At 36.8% G+C, this 18630-nt stretch overlaps 2 protein-coding genes across 5 annotated transcripts in view; both read right to left on the bottom strand.

Annotated features, from left to right (window-relative positions):
- Positions 1-48: 48 nt before the first annotated feature.
- LOC306881986 (galectin-related protein B-like) lies at positions 49-7408 on the bottom strand. Of its 2 annotated transcripts, XM_079436394.1 has the most exons (7): positions 7144-7196; positions 6701-6747; positions 6332-6374; positions 6155-6243; positions 4401-4593; positions 3652-3836; positions 49-1853 (listed from the first exon to the last, which is right to left on the bottom strand). In XM_079436394.1, exons 1-6 carry the CDS (start codon positions 7174-7176, stop codon positions 3693-3695), a joined length of 549 nt encoding a protein of 182 aa, XP_079292520.1. In that variant the 5' UTR covers positions 7177-7196; the 3' UTR covers positions 49-1853; positions 3652-3692. The 2 variants fall into 2 exon arrangements, with proteins under 2 accessions (XP_079292520.1, XP_079292521.1); XM_079436395.1 differs by lacking the exons at positions 6332-6374; positions 6701-6747 and having other exon boundaries at positions 63-3836; positions 7144-7408.
- A 6187-nt stretch (positions 7409-13595) lies between these two features.
- LOC306882016 (SERTA domain-containing protein 2-like) overlaps positions 13596-18630 on the bottom strand; it is a 46550-nt gene continuing 41515 nt past the window's right edge. For all 3 annotated transcript variants that reach the window (XM_079436441.1, XM_079436443.1, XM_079436442.1), the window contains exon 2: positions 13596-17784. In XM_079436441.1, coding sequence (XP_079292567.1) covers positions 16665-17780 — 1116 coding nt within the window. In that variant the 5' untranslated portion in view covers positions 17781-17784 and the 3' untranslated portion in view covers positions 13596-16664. The remainder of the gene's footprint in view (positions 17785-18630) is intronic.

The following is an 18630-nucleotide window of genomic DNA, read 5'->3' as shown; positions in this document are numbered from 1 at the left end:
TTTAAAAATCAGGTGAAGAAGCTAAGTGTACATGGGACACATTAAATTACTTCAAAGTCTGTAAGGACTGATTTATTGGTCAGCAAATTCATTAGAAAAGCACTCAAATTCATGGAGGTTACAAAATTCACAAAATAACCAAATCTTGCCACAATGCATTCACATATTAACTTATGTTTATCCAGATGACCAAACACAATTAATCACCACAAGTGTAATTTTAGGTATTTGTAACGCACATTTTTGTTCAAACATACTTTTTTCCCCACCCAAATGCTATTATTTAGTTGTACCATACATACTGAAGTATTTCACAAGGGATTCTGGATGACAAACATTTCATACCTTACGAATTTGTTTGTATTTATTGATTAGTTTCAATAGTAGCACTTGCTTCAACCACACATGAAGTGCATTACAAAAACAAATTACTTTGAAAAGAGCAACTCAAAATTGAAGTCTGTTGGTGTAAATCATTAGTAAGAATACAATTTTAGATCCCAAACACCAACGCCATATTTCAATAGGCACATTTCTGCACACTCAACCAAGTTTAATTCATGAAAATGATTGTGCAACTACATCCAACATCACAAACTAACTCTAAGTAATGGGCCACTTTAGTAATACATAAACACATCTGAAAGTCTCTTTAAATAAAAGAACTGACATATTAAGCTCTAAAAAAAAACAAAAGAGGAAAAAGAAACGTACCATGCTACCTAGAGTCAAAATGTTGAACTGGAAACCAGTGAAAACTCAGACTAAATATCACATACACCATACAAACACTCTCTTTAGTGTCAATACATTATTGCAGTAGCAAAAAAAAATATATAAAAAAACAAAGCATACAGAGGCCCTGTTTAGTATATGTACATCCAAAGTTCGAAGGCTTCAGAACAATGGTTTACAACCAGGACATTCATTTTCAACCCTCATAAATGTGAACCAGTTTGATAGACTGTTACTTTTGAGATACAAGACAAGAAAAAGCAATAAAGATGGAAGCATTAGAACTGATATCAGTAATTGGGAATATTAGTAGGATCATAGGGAGAAATGCATGTTTGTTAAAACGTCAAGAAACTGTAAGTCACTTTGGATCACAGCGTCTGTCAAATATATGAACAAAGTCTATTAGTATGCTAAGGTTTCTTAAAGCAGTCAACACTAATGGCATTCTCTCCTTGGGTGTTCTTTCTCATCTGTTATTTTTGTAAATACATATTCTCCCTCCCCATTTTTTAGTTATCAAGGTGTAATTTCAAACACTCATTGTTCAAAGACTAAATTAAGAAAGGTCACCATTTAAACAATCACCAGACAGAATGAAGCTAGCACTCACAAATTAAGCAGTTAAATAGCAATACGGTTTAGTGTATAATATTGGTCCAGATGACCATGTTTCATTTGCTAAGCATGTCATATCAAAGTGCGTTTGCCACAACACGTCACATGGGTGTGTGGTCAAGGACGATATTGCTTGTGCTGTCTCGATTAAACAATCTCTGCACTAGTTTGAGGCACAAACAACTGCAGAGAAAATCAGCCAAGTATAAAAATGACCTACTTCACATTAAATGTAAAGTTTAAAAATTAGTTTTCTATAAGGAGTACCTTCTCAACAGATTAAGGATCTTTAATATTGCACTCAATAAATATTCTGACTTCAATGTTGACCAGATGCTGATGTGGGCAAATGCTTTTGGCTGGTGCTCTGGCGTATAATAGCATTATTTCATCACATGAAATTCAGTCAAGTAGATCGACCAGTAAAGCAGACAAAACAGCAGTCCTTCGACTTAATTCGTCACTGCCTCGGTTTCCATGTGTTCCAGGGCACAGACTGACTATAAGTATAGGATTAGAAAATATTACAATAGTGACAATAATACTGAATATACAGTAATCCTGACTAATGAGAAGCATTGCCGACTCTTTCACTACAGAACAGGGCACATTCATCAACAAGAGTTGATGTGACAGTAGTGCTAAACACACCACCATTCAAACTTTAGGGTCAGTAAGTGTTATTTTAAGAAATTAATACCACTTAGTTTAAAAACATTAAAATAATAAGAAGCATATATGTTCTCAGCACTGATAAAAAAAAAAAGTAAATGTTTTGAGCATCAAATCAGCACATCAGAATGATTTCTGAAGGATCATGTAACACTGAAGACCAGAGTGAAAATTCAGCTTTCCCATCATAGGAATAAGTTATTTGAAATTGAAATAATATTGGAAACAAACAATATTGTTTTTACTGCAGTTACCATCAAATAAATCCAATCTTGATGAGACTCCTTTCGAAAACATTCCTTTCAAAAACGATTCTTACCGACCCCAATTTTGAATGGTAGTTTATATATATACACACGTCATGCAAATTAACACAAACCAAGAAGTGTTTTTTGGATACAGTAATGTAATAAATTGCAATAATAATCACTGCTATCATACTAATCCAATCCTACAAGTGGAAGTTGAGCAGAAGACAACCGAGTGGACAGCATCGTGGGTGTACAGGGCAGAGGATCTCAGCAAAATCACTGCTGAATACAGAAACATGCTGACCATTGACTATGTGATTATATTAAGAGGAGTACGAAGGAGGACGAGATAGTTTTTTTTTTTTTTTGAAGATGCTCACTTTATACCCACAGCTAAGCCATTACGAAGCCTATCAGTGGATGAAGTACATTCAAGAAACAATTCAGCCCTGTTATATATCTGCTCCTTCAACTTTCACGAGGTGCTCATAATAAAGCGTAAACAGATAAGTGGAGTTATGTTTTGCAAAACTGCTGCACTGAAGTCATTCCTCACTGACAAATGTAATTAAACAAAAAAAGTGTTGGTTTGGTTGCCAAGGATTTAACATGATACCGTTTTACTTAAATACTGTGCTGCCTTGGAAGAGAATGACTGGATGATCAAATTTCCAAAAATAAAAACTTCCTCTACCTCAAATTAAATAATCCTCATGTGACATTCTACAAAATTTCAGGTGTAACATTCTATTTCTCCCAAAATAAATAGTTGAAATGAACAGAGACAGAAAAGGAAAGGTACGCCATTTAAACATCTATCATACACCCTGCTACACAATTGAGATAAAATAACATCTTCCTTCCAAAATATTTTAATTATTCAGATTAAATAACAAATCAAACCCAGGTGGAACAGCACATGCTGAATCGGAGCTCCTATATTCTAGCAGCCAAAGCATTTCAGAGTAACTCATAATTTAAAGCAAATTTATAATCAGAGTGAAATGAAGTAAAATCATCTGATTTCCTGAGTTTTGGATCATTTTGAACCTACACTGCTAGACTACAAGCATAAGTACTTTGGCAGTGTCTATGGAGAGCACCTAAATCCCAGTGGCGTATGTTACTGCCACAGAGTGCATATCAAAGTGTACGATCCCTGAAAAATTATTGAAGCTAAACAAATAAGCTACAATGTGAAGCAAAGATACTGGAAAACACACATCTGATATTGCAACCATTCACCAAACCCCTTATGATACAATACTCAGAAATCATTACAGTATGAGGTTAGAGGGCAAAAGAGAAGTGAAAATGCAGATGTTGTTGATGTCTTTGTGTGAGCTGCGGCAAATGCACAGGTGCAGATGGTCACCTGTGAGAAGTCCTTTCTTGAGCGTGCTCAGGTGTGCTTGGTTAGCCCAGCTTGGTGATCTGAAGACTCCCAACTATCCGGATCATATTAATGGCTATCAAAGATTTTACTTTGTGATAAAAATCAAACAGCTGGTGTCCATCCACAAAGATCCTAAAACGCTGGTGCTCACAATGGATCTCAATCTGCATAAATAGGGCAAGGACAGGAGAAAAAGAGCAAAATGAGATCAAATCAAAAGAATCCTTTGTCAATCACTGAGACACATTGTGAACAGTGTGTTGAAAGGCAGTGCTTGTCTTACTTTGCATGACTGCTTATCTCAGCTCAACAGTGACCCATTTTTTGGTTTGCCTTCAGCCCAGATTACAAACAATAAGCACTCATTATCTTCAAGCATCTTTACCCACTTTGGTCATACAACTCTCTGCCATACGGAATAATTCTGCAATTGGCTATTATAAAGGAATAAAGCGACATGCAAAAGCAGTCATACTTTCTGTGTGTGTGTGTGTGTGTATATATATATATATATATATATATATATATATATATATATATATATCTCACATTATGTGGGTATTTCCTCATGTCAGAAAAAATACATTTATATACATCAGCGGTGTCAGTTAAGTCTGATATACCAAGTAATGAAGCAGCTGCCATCAGTTTTGCACAAACCCTGGACTCGTGCAGATTAGAGATCTCAGATTAGAGAGCATACAGATGTCAGTGTTTCAGCTCATTACCCTAAAAGGCTGGTCCGGGATGAAAGGGAAGTAAGCTATGGGTGCCTCTTCCTCACTCCATTTCCCAGAAACCCGTGCATTCCTCAGGAACTGCCTTTCTGCCTTGAATCGTGCGCAGAGTTTAAGGGCCACATCAGTGAGCTCTTCATCTTCATTCTCTTCATTGTGGCCACAGGTCAAACTGATGTCAAAGCTGTGCAGAAAACAAACTTTAAACATGTAAACAGCCAATTTCTGGTGCAATGCATTGCCTAAAGTTCTTGGACTTCTTTAAAGATTTATTCATCTTTACTAATAGGTTTCATCTGTTAGGTCATCATAACCATATGACTAACCATTAGTTTTAATAAAAATATGACAAGTGTTGCATGTGTTATAAACTGTGTGCCAATATACTAAACATTACAGAGAAATAGCATGCATCTACTTCACAGGAATTCATAGTAAATTAGGCTTGCATTGAAATCCATTCACACACTGAATGAGCATCACAGTGCATACCTAATGGATCAGCAGTCTGTTTAGAAAGGCTGAATTCCTGAGCTGAAATGACACATTAGTACCACTTAACCATTGGTATATCAGGACTGTAATGTTCATGCTTAATTAAAATGCTGCATAATTACAATTTAAAGACTAAGCCACCAATTTAACAAATTGCTCCATCCCCTTAGGCCAAGAACCAGTACTATACTCTCCCAAAAAAAAAAAAAACATTCTCAGAGAACAAGTCCGGCAAAACACATCCCTTAATGAAAGTCACTTTGGATAAAAGTGTCTCCCAAATGCATACATATATTAATCATGACAAAAAGCCTTTGGAACTAGTTTTAAAGAAACATTAAAAAAAAAAAAAAATACATTACTAAATTAATATTTAAATAAATTAAATTATTATTCAGCAAGGATGAATTACATTAATCAAGTGTTATTAAATACAAAATTATTTTTTTGAAAAAAAGATGTCAAAATGCAGCTGTATTGAATTTTCCATTCAAAGAATCCTGATAGCAAAATAATTAAGCAGCAACAACCGTTTTCAACATAAGAAATGTTTCTTGAGCACCAAATCAGCATATCAGAATGATTTCTGAAAGATCATGTGACACTGAAGACCGGAGTAATGGCTGTTGAAGTTCAGCTTTTCCAACACAGGAATACGTTACACTTCAAAATAAATTCAAATAATAATAAAAAAGTTATTTTAAATTGAAATAATTTCTTTACAAGATTACTGTCTTCACTGCATTTAAATCAAATATATTCAGAATTGGCAAGCATAAAAGACCTTACCAAACCCAAATATATACAGTACACCTTAACACAGAAGAAACTCATACTGGCTGGAACAACATAAGGTTAATGTGAACTAGCTGTGAATCAAAAGATTTACCACTGATTATTTGAATCAACATAGTAAAATGTTAAGTTTCCAAGACACACCTAATGCTCTCACAGTTTTTGTATTTGTTTCCTTAACAGCTAATGCAAACACCCATCATCACTAAGCAGTGCACACACCCATGCAGTGTCTCTCAAGCAGATCTACAACCCAATGCAATCTGAAACAAGACGCTCTGTTTCTCAAAACATAGGCAGCACTATCTAAACAACATATAGGCCCGCGATGCCCAAAAATGCTGTTTAAGGAAGCTTACAAGGTTTTGAGACAGAGCCTCTGTCTGATGTAACTCTTTGCAACTGCTAGAATGTGTACATTCTTAAGTTTATGCAATTTTAATATGAAAACATACCTGTCTGGCTCTGGATCAATGATGCCCATTATAATAATTTTCTTCCCAGGCCTCATCCCACCTCTGATCCGTCCACTAAAAGGAACAGTCTGGTATATCAGATGGGGAACAAAAATCATCAATGCAACAGAAATTATAGCTTAAGATAACCACGATGCTTATAAACATCTACTCTACCAGAATACGAGAGAGGTCTTCTTTATCAGGGGAGATAAGCCCACTGCTCGAATTGAAGGGGGGCTGGGGGGATCCGGGACCCCCCATAAGGCATTAGGGACCCCCCATAAGAAGTAAAAAATAGACTTAGGGGGGTCCCTCAGACATTTTTACTTGGAGTAAGCCATTTAAAAGAAGAATAGTAGCTTATCTCTATTTGTTATGCAACATTAAATAGTATATAGTTATGCATATTATGATCAAATATATTGTTTATTTTGTATAAATTGTATATTGCGAGACTAAGCCCCACCCCCACCAAAAAAAAAAAAAAAGTCTGATGGTGGGGACCCCCCATAAGACTTGATTCAATTCGAGCACTGGATAAGCCCAGAATCTCCAAACGAGTTATTAAGGTGAAGATCATCTTCGGTGTTCTTCAGATGAGAAAGAGAAGATTTACAAGTTTTAAAAAGCCCTTAAATATGAGAAATGCAATAAAACACGAGCGCTGTAATGCAGATGCACATGCAGATTTTAACAATAAATCGACACGCCTTCTACATCTGCACCTTTAAACACAGATGTGCACTAAATACATCAGAGATAAAAGAGTAGTGATCGTTGTCCATTGCGGTCTTCCACGTCTGCATTTCAACCAAATCATTATGATTTTTTCAACTCTAGGTATGAGAGATGAACGAGTCATCATTGCATGTGATGCATACTGATTTCCACTGCACTTCTTACTAAATAAATACATTTTATTAACAATAATGGCTAATTGATGAAAATCTGAAGCATTTAAGATTTCAAAGGTATTTGTGACTTACTATCGCGTCCTTTTCCATGCTCGCCACCGCCATCTTGAACAAAATACCATAGGATGCTTATCAAAGGCGGTCCAGCCCAGGAATCTGTCAGTGTCGTGGCAGACAGGACGGGGAGCTGCAAGGTGCCGAAGTTCAACAAGAAAACTGTAAAGCAAACAGAAATCCTCGAAACGAATTAAGAAACAACTCTATTGTGTTGCTACGTGTGAAAGAAATATGCTGACGCTGATTATCGTACGGGTGGAGGTTAATCCAGCCTCCATATGAACCTAATCTGCTCAAATCTCATTGGATCGGAACATATTACCAAAAGAATAATAAGTGGCTACAGTTTAACACTTTTTTTTGTTTGTTTTAAAACATGGCAATTTTCTTTCCTGAATGGTCTAGGATTTATTTTATGTTCTTTGTGATGACTCTAATTTTGTTAACATTGCTTGAATATTTGTTGTTAGGTAAATGTATTCCTTGCTTTGCATTTTTTGTTTGTTGTGTTGGATTTGTTTAATTCTGAGTTCATTCAAGTATGTTTCTGATCGTTAAATGAGCGGCGAGAGGGAGACCCCTGGTGGCGGATGACACCTAGTGACAGAAGCCATGGTGTTAAAAAGGAATAGTGAAAAGTAAAATAAAAGGGAACATTTCTTGAACATTTAATGCACCATCGGTCCGTCTGTAGATGAGTTTGTTTCGTCATCGGAGCAGATTTGGAGAAATTTAATATTACAAAACTTGCTCACCAATAATATTGGCTATTCTGCAGTAAACGGGTGCCGTCAGAATTACAATAATCCACAAGGAAACCACACAACTCTAGTACCTCAGTCTTGTGAAGTGCTTAGTGACTAAAGTCACAACATGGTTGGTTTAGTTCCAGCATCTACCAGCAGAGGCTATCAAGGTCCAACTAAAGCAGACAAACCTGACCCTTGGTAACTGAGCAGTTAACCAACTAAATGAGAGCTCGAGGTTTTGGTCAGAGAGTGGTTCTGTGGTGTCCGAACCTAACATCAAATAAATTGGTGTTCAGTTAAATAACTTAAGGATTTCACTTCCCTGCATTCATAAAAAAACGTAATAATATATATATTTATCTTCTAAACTATTATTTTATTTTATATTTTGATTTCATTTCATTTCATTTCTGTGGTGTCTGAATGAGGATTCCACTTCCCCACATTCATAATAATAATAATAATTATTATTATTATCTTCTAAACTATTATATTTTATTTTCAAACCACTGTTCCTATATGCAGGTTCACAGGGGTGCTCGATCTTATCCAAGCATTTCAGGCTGTAGAGGGAAAGACCTTGGACGAATGTCATTTTACATGTGGTATTTTTTTTATATTTATTTAATGTAATTTACTTTATTTTGAGCAGGGCCATCACATCATGTGCTTGTAGAACTAATGAATATTCTTTGACAAAGTGTGGACTTTTGGGTGATAGCAAAAGGCTGCATGCACTATGACCTGCTATGTCCAGAAGTGTATTTGAGCATGCAAATTTAATAAGTGTTTATTTAGCAGGGCCAGCCTGTAATTAGGTTAATGCTGCAGCCGCTCTGCACTGCTCTCCCACAGCTCCATTCTCCTCACCTGCTCAGGCGGAAAGCACCACAGACGGACCTGGCACTGCCCGCCATGTTCTGTTCATGCCCGCTTGGGCCTGCTGGACACCTCACCCACCTGCCACACATGATGCCAATGTTCGACCCTCTAACTGACAATAACCGTCACCTGCTAATATGACTAACTGTAGAAAATGCTGTTGGATGCCTAAAAGTGTTCCTGGGCATTAAAGAAATAAACATCCGGTGAACAGCTGTAACAAACTTAGAATTTAGGATGTCATATTCAAGATCTTTCTTTCACTCTGCCTCTCCCATATCAATATATTGCAATCTTTTTCTTTTTCTCTATCTCGCTCCCTCACTGAATATGGCTTATTGTGTGTTTTTGTGAATGTCAAGCTCCCACACACTTCCTCACACCCACTCTCTCCATGTAGCAGCTGTGTGTGGTCTGTTTCTAACTTCCTGTTCTGGCTCCTCACTCTGGGCCTTTCCCCTCAACACACATGCACACACACGGACACAAATACAAGATCACACAAACTTATGTACATTCACATGTCTGCCAAAACATTGCAAATGCATTCAAACCGTATAAAATGCATTGATCTGAATGAAGTGTCTGATGATGAATCCCCTGTGTTATGCAATAGGTTTAAAAATCCAGCAAGTCTGGCCGTCTTGGCTCCATCCTTTAGGGCTCAGCGTCCTTCATAATAATTAACTCTCAGTGACCTTTAATACAAATGTAACCCGGCATAAGCTCACTGTTATATGGCACAAACTTTCATTCTTGTGAATCTTCTAAGCTCCTGAGTCTATATATGTCTGCTGCCTTTAAATCTTACATTATCCACCAATGTTTTCATTCAAAGTACTTGTTTGTGTTTCAGGTAACTTTAAAAATATTTATCATAAATGTAATTGATTTTATTCATTTATTACATTTTACATTTATCAAGTCAAAAATATTATTTATTATGGCTAAATCATGATGTATAATTTGATTGAATTTACAGAGTTCTACATTGCTTTTTATTTTACAGTTAATTCAAACAATAATAGACTTTATTCTGACATTAAAAAATTAAATACAAATTCAGAATTTTAGAGGGAAATCAATGTATGTCGTAAAACTATAAATTACTTTATAACTAAATAAATAAAAATAAAGAAATAACCTGGTTATTGCATGATTGGATGGTTCTTGATTTGAAGGATTATGGGGAATACCCATAAGACTTTACATTTCAAAAAAACTATTTTGGTATGCTTGAGCAAGCATGGGGACTTAAAGGAGATAGTTTAGAATTCTCCCACTGCTCAGTTGGTAGAGCATGGTGATAACAATGCCAATGCTATTGTGTTTTTGCCCAGCATACATACTGATAAAATGCAATGTATTGATTGGTGCTGCAAAGTACTGCATACAACACGGGACGTTTGACTCTATTAAGCTTTGCTCTTTTATTGCTTTTGGTAGGTAATGTAATGTTGTAAAGTCTTTTCCAGCTAATGCATTTTAAATTACAGCAAATTGGGAAAATTTACTGGCTAACTCCAAGTAATTTGTTCAACTTTCAATCTATGCTTAATGTAAAAATGTAAAACATTTATCCTCTATGTATTTCAAAGGTTTGCTAGTATCATATGGTTAAATATTACTTTCAGCCTTACTTTCAGTCCTCACAATAGATTTATAACGGTACAAAAGACAACAGTGTATTATTTAGTGTAAATTGGTCAAACAATTGCTCTCCTGTTTAATATGGAAACTGAAATTAAATTTAAATTTTTTTCTTGAATGTCAGATATTGTGTTGAAATGCTTCCTTTATGATTTATGATCTATACCAGACAGATTCTGCAGATAGATAAATGTATGTTTATTTATTGAGCAATAATGCTGAATTTAGTTAACCATAACTGTGTGTAAGCAAGTACAGTAACGTAATATCTGTAAATAAAGCATTACCATGTATTCTTCAGAGGAGGGGTGAAGATGCGGCTATCGTGCACAATTCAAATTCCAGCCAGAGGGGGCAGCTATGGGCTGGTGTTTGTGTGTGTGTGTGTGTGTGTGTGTGTGTGTGCATGTTTATGTGGTTTATGAGGACACATTTGTATAATGACATGGGTATGACAGAGGTATTACAATATGAAGGTGGTTTATGAGGACACTGCCTATGCCCCCGTAATTCAAATGGCTTAAAAAACATACTAAATTGTGTTTTTTTGAAAATCTAAAATTGCACAAAGTCTCCTGTGAGGGCTAAGTTTAGGTGTAGGGTTGGTGTAGGGCAATAGCACACACAGTTTGTTCAGTATAAAAAACATTACGCCTATGGAGAGTCCCCATAAACCACAAAAACCAACATGTGTGTGTGTGTGTGTGTTACATAAACGTGCAACTGCTGGTGTGCTTGCTGAGCTGGGCTTGTGGTTGGCGGAAAGTAGGTGTGGCTTCTTTCCCTCCGTGGTCACAGCAGAACAAGATCATTCAGATATTTGCACAAAGCCAACCTGACAGGGAGAAGGGGAGGAGACGGAGGGGGAGAGCAAGGCTTTTGCAGTCTCTCTCATTCTTCTTTCTTCTCTCTTTCTCTCTCTGCCTCCACAGAAACGAGGAAGACTGTCTACTTCATGGCCTGTGAACTGAGCATAATCAAATTAGAAATGCAGCTGCATGGGCAGTTTACCTCTCATTCAATTTAAAGGGATAGTTCACTCAAAAATAAATATTCTGTCATCATTAACTCAACCGCATGTTGTTTCAGATAAATTTAGGGGAATGTCCGAGCTGCTCTCTTTCTGTACGGTAAAAGAGAATGAGGAGTAGGGATAGTACACAGTTAATCAAAGCTCACAGTAAAATCATTTGGATTATTTTGACCTTGCTGACAAATCATATCCTCCCTCTAAATCAGGTCTCTTTTAGGTCCCCAAGTGATCATATTGGCTCAAAGAACTTCAATGGGTTCCTGCTTACAAAATCATATTATGATATATATTGTTTGAACTACATTATAATGACCATTAATGTCTGTTTCAGTTAGCACAGATACTGAATAGCTCATCATACACTACACATTTGGACTCACCCTGTATTTACAACAATCTTTAATGTAACCATGTGCTAATTTAAGTGTTCAGTATCCAGATAATTCAGTTATAAAAATTATTTGTTTATTATTGTTATTAATTAACAGTTTATCAAGTTATATAAATTACATTGTCAAAACACTCAGAAAAAAAGTACAAATGTGTCATTAAGATGTACTTTTAAAGCACTAATATGTACTATTTAGGGATAAACAAGATACAAAGATTAACTTTTATACCTTAGGGTCCATCCCAGTGATAGCTTTGTACTTGTTTTTTGGAAAATGTATATTAAGCAATTAAATATAATAATGCTGTTTGCGTTTACTTGGTATAACTGATAGTTGATGGAGACCCGATTTCAAGGTTTGTCACGACACTGGCCCCTTGGACAGGTGTGTCAACTGTCATGAAAAAGATCGAAAAATCACTCTGGTGTATTTCTGTCCATTGACTATTCTTGGCCTGGGACTATCGGAGCAAAAGAACAGGCTTGAAGACCCCCCCCCCCCCCCCCCCCCCCACCTTCTCAAAATTAATCTGGAAGTCAGTCAGAGGTCAAGAGGTTTAAAAGTTTAAAAGGAGGAATATACCCATGTAAACACTAATAAATTAATACATACAATCTGACTGCTGAAAAATAAAATCTGTCAAAAGTATTATTTTAAAAAATACTTTTTTTGTATATGAAGACTTTGAGGTGCACTCTACCTGTCAGTCATTTAGAGTGTTTGGGTTTTCTGACATAGCTGTAAATGACTGAAGTTAACAAAACTGCAAACATTGCAGCACCTTCCAGTCATGCATTACAGTGAGCTGCAGTATGGAAACATACAGTCTTTTTTTTTCTTCAGTTTGACCCATTTCTTCATGTAGATAAAAGTGGGCCAACAACTAACGTTGAAGGGAAAGGACGGACACCAACCACAGCAAATAAGTCAGCTTTATGACACAGGCCCCATAACGCTTACAGGAAACAATACAGTATGAGAAGGCAAATATTGCACCCGCTATCTGCACATGAAACATGAAACTTGTTAAGAAGCTTGACTATTAAGGGCTGGAAAATGAAAACGAGCCTTTTATGACGGCGCAGGATTAAAGTTGTGTCCGCATAGAGCTGAACTGAAAGGTTAGAGAGAAACAACTATAGAGTTGTTTTAGATAAAGGAAAGACAAACATAGTAAAAGTGAGATGGTCAGTGATCCTACAGCTCACCACTCTCATAAAAAGCAACATGATCCACCAGGGAAAAAACATTCTTGCTGACCTGAGATCAGTCTGGCCATGTTTTGAGCCGGCCATCCCCCTACACTTTACACAGACACCGCCATGTGCTAAAACTGTCCCTGCTACACAGCTGTGTGGCCCCAATACTGGAAATAGACTCCCATCATGAGTCATAGGTGCAAAATGGAGGCAACTGTTGATGCGGAGAAATGTCCACTGTTTCATGCAGGGCAGATGAATGACTCTGAAATTAAACACCGCTACCGGTTCATTTGTGGTAAAAGACCTTTATGAAACAGTTCTTAAAAGAACCCTTTTGTCCTTATTTTAACAGTCCAAAAAACCTGTTTCAACTCTAAATAATCATTTTGTGCACTGGAAAGGTTTCATGGATGTTAAAGGTTCTTCATGGAACCACCGATCCTGTAAAGAACCATCATTTTTAAGAGTGTCTACACTTACTATATAATCTTTAATAGTGGCATGCTTTAGTGCTTTAGTGTGATGAAGAAAACAAACACAGAGTGTAATTTTTATCCATTTATTGTATGATATAAAACTAGAAAAGTAAGACTGTTTGAAATTCATAGACACATGTCCATATTTTATATATATTCTACAGTCCACACCTTGATGCAAAAACAGTGATCATCAGTTGATGGGTTATTTTTCTCAAAATGAATATGTTTGTAATATTGCATAGAAAAAGGCACAGCTCCAAGGCCTGAAGAGACAGCCTTTCTTAATGAGCAGAAAAAGGGTTTAGACCCTCCACCACATGTTGTCTCTCTTTCTCATACACAAACACACACACACACTCATACACACATACAATCCCAGTGGTCACTATCCTGAAACCACGTTATACTTGCCCGAATGTGTGGTCTGAACCATGGGACAGTGAGACGCCATTAAAAAACAACCAATGTCATCAGAAATCATGCTGCCTTTCTTTTTCTTTTTTTTTTTACATTTGGCATAGAGGGTTATCAAAAAGATTTTCCCAGAAATAGGCTTTGGAAGATTGAAATTCTGAAGTTTGTAGAGAATAAAGTATTGCTTCACAAACCTTTCCCTTGCACACAAACTGAAATATATAAAACATTAAATACTTATAATTAAATAGGGGCAGGGAGTGTTGACCTAGACGACTAGCACAAACACCACCCCAAATTATAATACAAGAAACTAAACAGACACAAAATAATGCATTATTAAACAAGACGAAAAAATGGCTTCCACCCCAATTAATAAGCAGTGATACATTCCCATAAGCATAATACATTCCTATCACATATTCTGTACAAATTACAATCTGGATGTTAGATTAACAACAAAAATAAATATATTTACACAGGAAACAAAAATAAATAACAAAACAAAAACACTCCAAATCCAAAAAAATCCTATAATAAGTAATTGTAATCAAAGTTTTGATTCCATAGATTTGTCCGCTCAGCTCTCGTTCACTCATGTTTTCACATCTCAGACAATCTCTCTTTTGAACTCTGGGAGGTAACAATCTAAATTGTCTAAGGTCTCTGTGACAGGAAGTTCAAAAGTTCAAATATTATTAATGGTCACACTTATATGATAAGATTTAATTTAAAAATAAACACTTTCTTCCCTCTTTGACATTGCACTCTACATTTTTTAATCGATTCTTACCAGGAAGGCATATTATGCACAGTTTTTGTCGGTATGTATATCTAACATTATTATTGTAAGCTAGTTTAGTGTGACAAACACTATGTGAAACTAATACAGCTGATATGATATAAATGGTCCCTTTCCTTTTATGTCAGGTGCACATAAAATAATCCTTCCAAACCTAATCTGATCAACATCAGTGGTTTATTCCAAGTGTTTATACTGTGTTGTCTATTGCACATACATGCAGAATACTCTCCCATCATACCTGTGCATAACTAAACTCCACCTAAATGTAACACGACCATTTCTACTGGCCAAACGACACTAAATCCCAGCAGGACAACAGAGAGAGAGTCTGATTGGAACATGAACAGATACCATTAATAAAACTCAAACAAACAATGTTATAAATAAGATAAAATAAGACCAAACCACACAAAAATCATCTGACATCTGTACAATTATGAGCTATAATCCTGCATGCATTAGTATGTTAACAGAAATGTACCGTTGTACTGGTGAGAGATGAATACGAAAGAAATGTTTGGCAAACAGATGATGATGATGGAAATGGTAAAAAAAAAGAAAAACTGAATAGCAACCATAAACTTTCTTGCCCGGTACAGTTTTTTTCCCCATTTTGCATGAACAGACATGCATAGACCCTCTTGTTGTGCATTAGTGTAGCATTAAAACTGAACCAGCCACTCACTGAGTGATGATAGAAAGCCAAAACTAAGGCCAAAAAAGAGAAGTTACGACAATGCCTTGACATAGATAAAAAAGGAAATGGCTGAAAAATGTTGACAGTTTGCTTATTACTGATCAGAAAAGCATTGATTGCATACATTATTTGTAGCATAAAGGGGTTTTAGCATTGGCTTATCAAAGAAATGTATCTGTAAAACAATGTGCATCAGAACAAATGTTCACTTATTGCCAGCTGAGATGTAAACACATGGAATCTGAGCCGTTATGGCAGATCACAAGAAATTTGTTTGGTTGACTGTAAATATCTGACCACTACACACATCCATGTATAAATAATCCGGTAAAGCATATTTCATAAATGTATGTTTCACTGATTGAATATTAAAGGGATAGTTCACCTGAAATTAAAATCTTATCATCATTTACTCACCATGTCGTTCCAAACCTGTGTAACTTTATTTCTTCTGTGAAACATGAAAAGCTATTTTAAAAAAAAGGTAAACAGGGAGCAAAACAACATTGGACCCCATTGACATTCATTATATGGAAAAAAAAAGAAAATATCTTAAAATATCAAGAAACTTGATTAGGTTTAGAAAGACATGAGAGGGAGTAAATGGTGGACTATCCCTTTAACAAACGCTAAAATGGAAGCAGACGAAAAAATTTAATAAATGACCACATATTAACAGACATCTTTAAATATTACTAAAAAGCAATAAAACAGCTTTGAATAGAAAAAAAACGTTAACATAAAATAACCAAGTTGCTCTCATTGTGCTTCGTGAAAATGAAAGAAAAATATGAAAATAGGCTGCCGTTGCACATTCTTGCACCTGTATGCTGAGAAGGGGAAAGAGATGCTACTCCTCTGATAATCCATCTTGTTCGATTAGAAGTGATGATGAGGAAAATGAGACAAAACAAACAAACAGGAATTTAGAAAGTGGTCATAAATAATGAAGGCACTCAGATCTGCCAGAAGCCAAAGTGTGTTCCATAAGATTTCTTCATGTTCATGGGAAAGTTTTGGGAAAGGCAAGCACAGTGTTGAGAAGTAGTACTGGGCAACATCACCATTAAAATGGACAATTTCCTTTGTTTTTAAAAACAAAACAAACACAAACCTGTACAAAAAAAACCCCCAAACACTCACAAAGTGATTCTTCAGTTTTCGTTCTCAGTTCATATTTAAAAACTCTTTGATTGGTTTTGCATTTCTTCCCCAGTTCCCTTCCAAACCTGGTCATGATCCCACAAGCACCTCCATAATATGGTCTAGTTCGGTGAGGTCCATTTTGAAAGGCTGGTTCGAACTGACAGCGGGAGCGCCGCTGCTGTAGGGCGAAAGAGTCTTGAGGAGCTCATCCGCAGTCACCATGGGCGCCAGTTTCGAGGGGGCCGTGCCCGAGGACGAGGTGCAAGGGTCGAAGTCGTACATAGAGGTGTCAATGTCTGCAAAGAGGATGTCGTCCAGGGCCAGGTCTGTCAGAAAGCCCGAGGACGAGGCGGAGGGTGAGGTGCTCATGTCCAGACTGTTAGGAGGAAGAGTCTCTGGTGCGTTAGGGACCACAGAGCGTTCCTCAGGCAGCGGGATCAGCCCTTCAAGCTTTGGGCTGCAGGGCTTACTGCAGTCTTTGGACTCCAAGGCCCCTGAGTTTAAGCTGGGGGGACACAACGGCATTTGGAGGGACACTGTAAGGGATGAGGGGGAGGTAGCACCAGGCGTTGATGTAGTTGTAGGCAAGGGTGAAGGACAGAGCTCCTCAATCTCATCCAGGGCAGAAGAGAAGCTGTCTCTGGCCACAGATGAAGGGAGTCTGGGAAGAGTTGGTGGAAGAGGAGGAGCCAGCAGAGAGGGTGATGTGCAAAGCGTGACACTGTCCTCCTCTAAAAGCGAAGCTGGGGTGAGGCAGGCCTCCAAAGGCGCTGGGTTTGACAGCCCTGATGAAGGCGATGTGAGGACCGGAGAGGAGAGTGTCGGCGACTGGGACAGCGGTGGAGCTACCATGGACAACACGCTGAAGGCAGGCTGCGCCTCGCGGAAACCTTCATCCATGGGATCGTCGGGAGGAGGGGAAGGGGGGAAGAAGAGCGGCCGCAAGTTGCCCTCCTGCTTCAGTTCATACTGGATGCGCCTCAACATGTTGTTGATGAGCACCCGCTTTTCCAAGCTGGGCTCGGTGAGGGCCCGGTGGTTGTACAGCTTCATCAGAGACATGTTGAAGATGGTCTGCCTCTGCAGGGTGTAGGAGACCTTCGAGAGCCCGTCGGCTGTCGCTCCGGCCCCTGCCGCCAACGCTTTGCCTTCCAGCCCCTCTTCATCCTCATCTAGTTTCCGCTTTGCCCCTTTACCCAACATATATCTGGATAGGAAGTAAAGAGAGAGACAAAGAGAGTGTTAGCCATACAGCCACTCATTACTTTTATGACTCGTTGCTGTTTATCTCGCTTATGACTCAGCACTAGTTCCATATAAATCTCTTGATCTACAGAAAAATAACTAATGGTGAAAATACACACATTTCCAGAAACTGAGATGTTAAAGGTCTAAGTGTGTAATTCTTTCTCCATGGCAGTTGAACATGCAGAGACAACAACAAGTTAGCCAATTTTAGGTTATGTGGCCTTCAGGTGAAGTTCAAAATATCATATTTAGGAGTTCTGAACACATGAATGAAGTTGTATTTACAAGTGGGAAACCAGGAATTCTAGATGAGTTGCTGAACTGTGACATTAGAATGGGAATATTGATTTGAAACATGGCGGAAACACTGCTTTACAATATAGACAACATTGTCAAACGATTAATCAAGATTAATTGCATCCATATATATATATATATATATATATATATATATATATATATATATATATATATATATATATATATATATATATATATATATACACATAATATATGTATGTGTACTGTGTTTGTTTATTTATTATATATATATATATATATATATATATATATATATATATATATATATATATATATATATATATATATATATATATATATACACATACACACTCATACAGTATATATTTTGAAACTATTTATATGTATATAAATTTATATATTTATATAATTATATTTTATATTATATATAAATATATTTAAACATAACATCTTTCTTAAAAATATACATGCATGTGTTTGTATTTATATATTTACACTTCACTTCACTTTCAAACAAAAACTT

Source organism: Barbus barbus, assembly GCF_936440315.1.
Source record: "Barbus barbus genome assembly, chromosome: 16".
Taxonomy (NCBI): domain Eukaryota; kingdom Metazoa; phylum Chordata; class Actinopteri; order Cypriniformes; family Cyprinidae; genus Barbus; species Barbus barbus.
The sequence above is the reverse complement of the archived record's forward strand: the minus strand, read 5'-3'. Positions and strand labels throughout refer to the sequence as shown.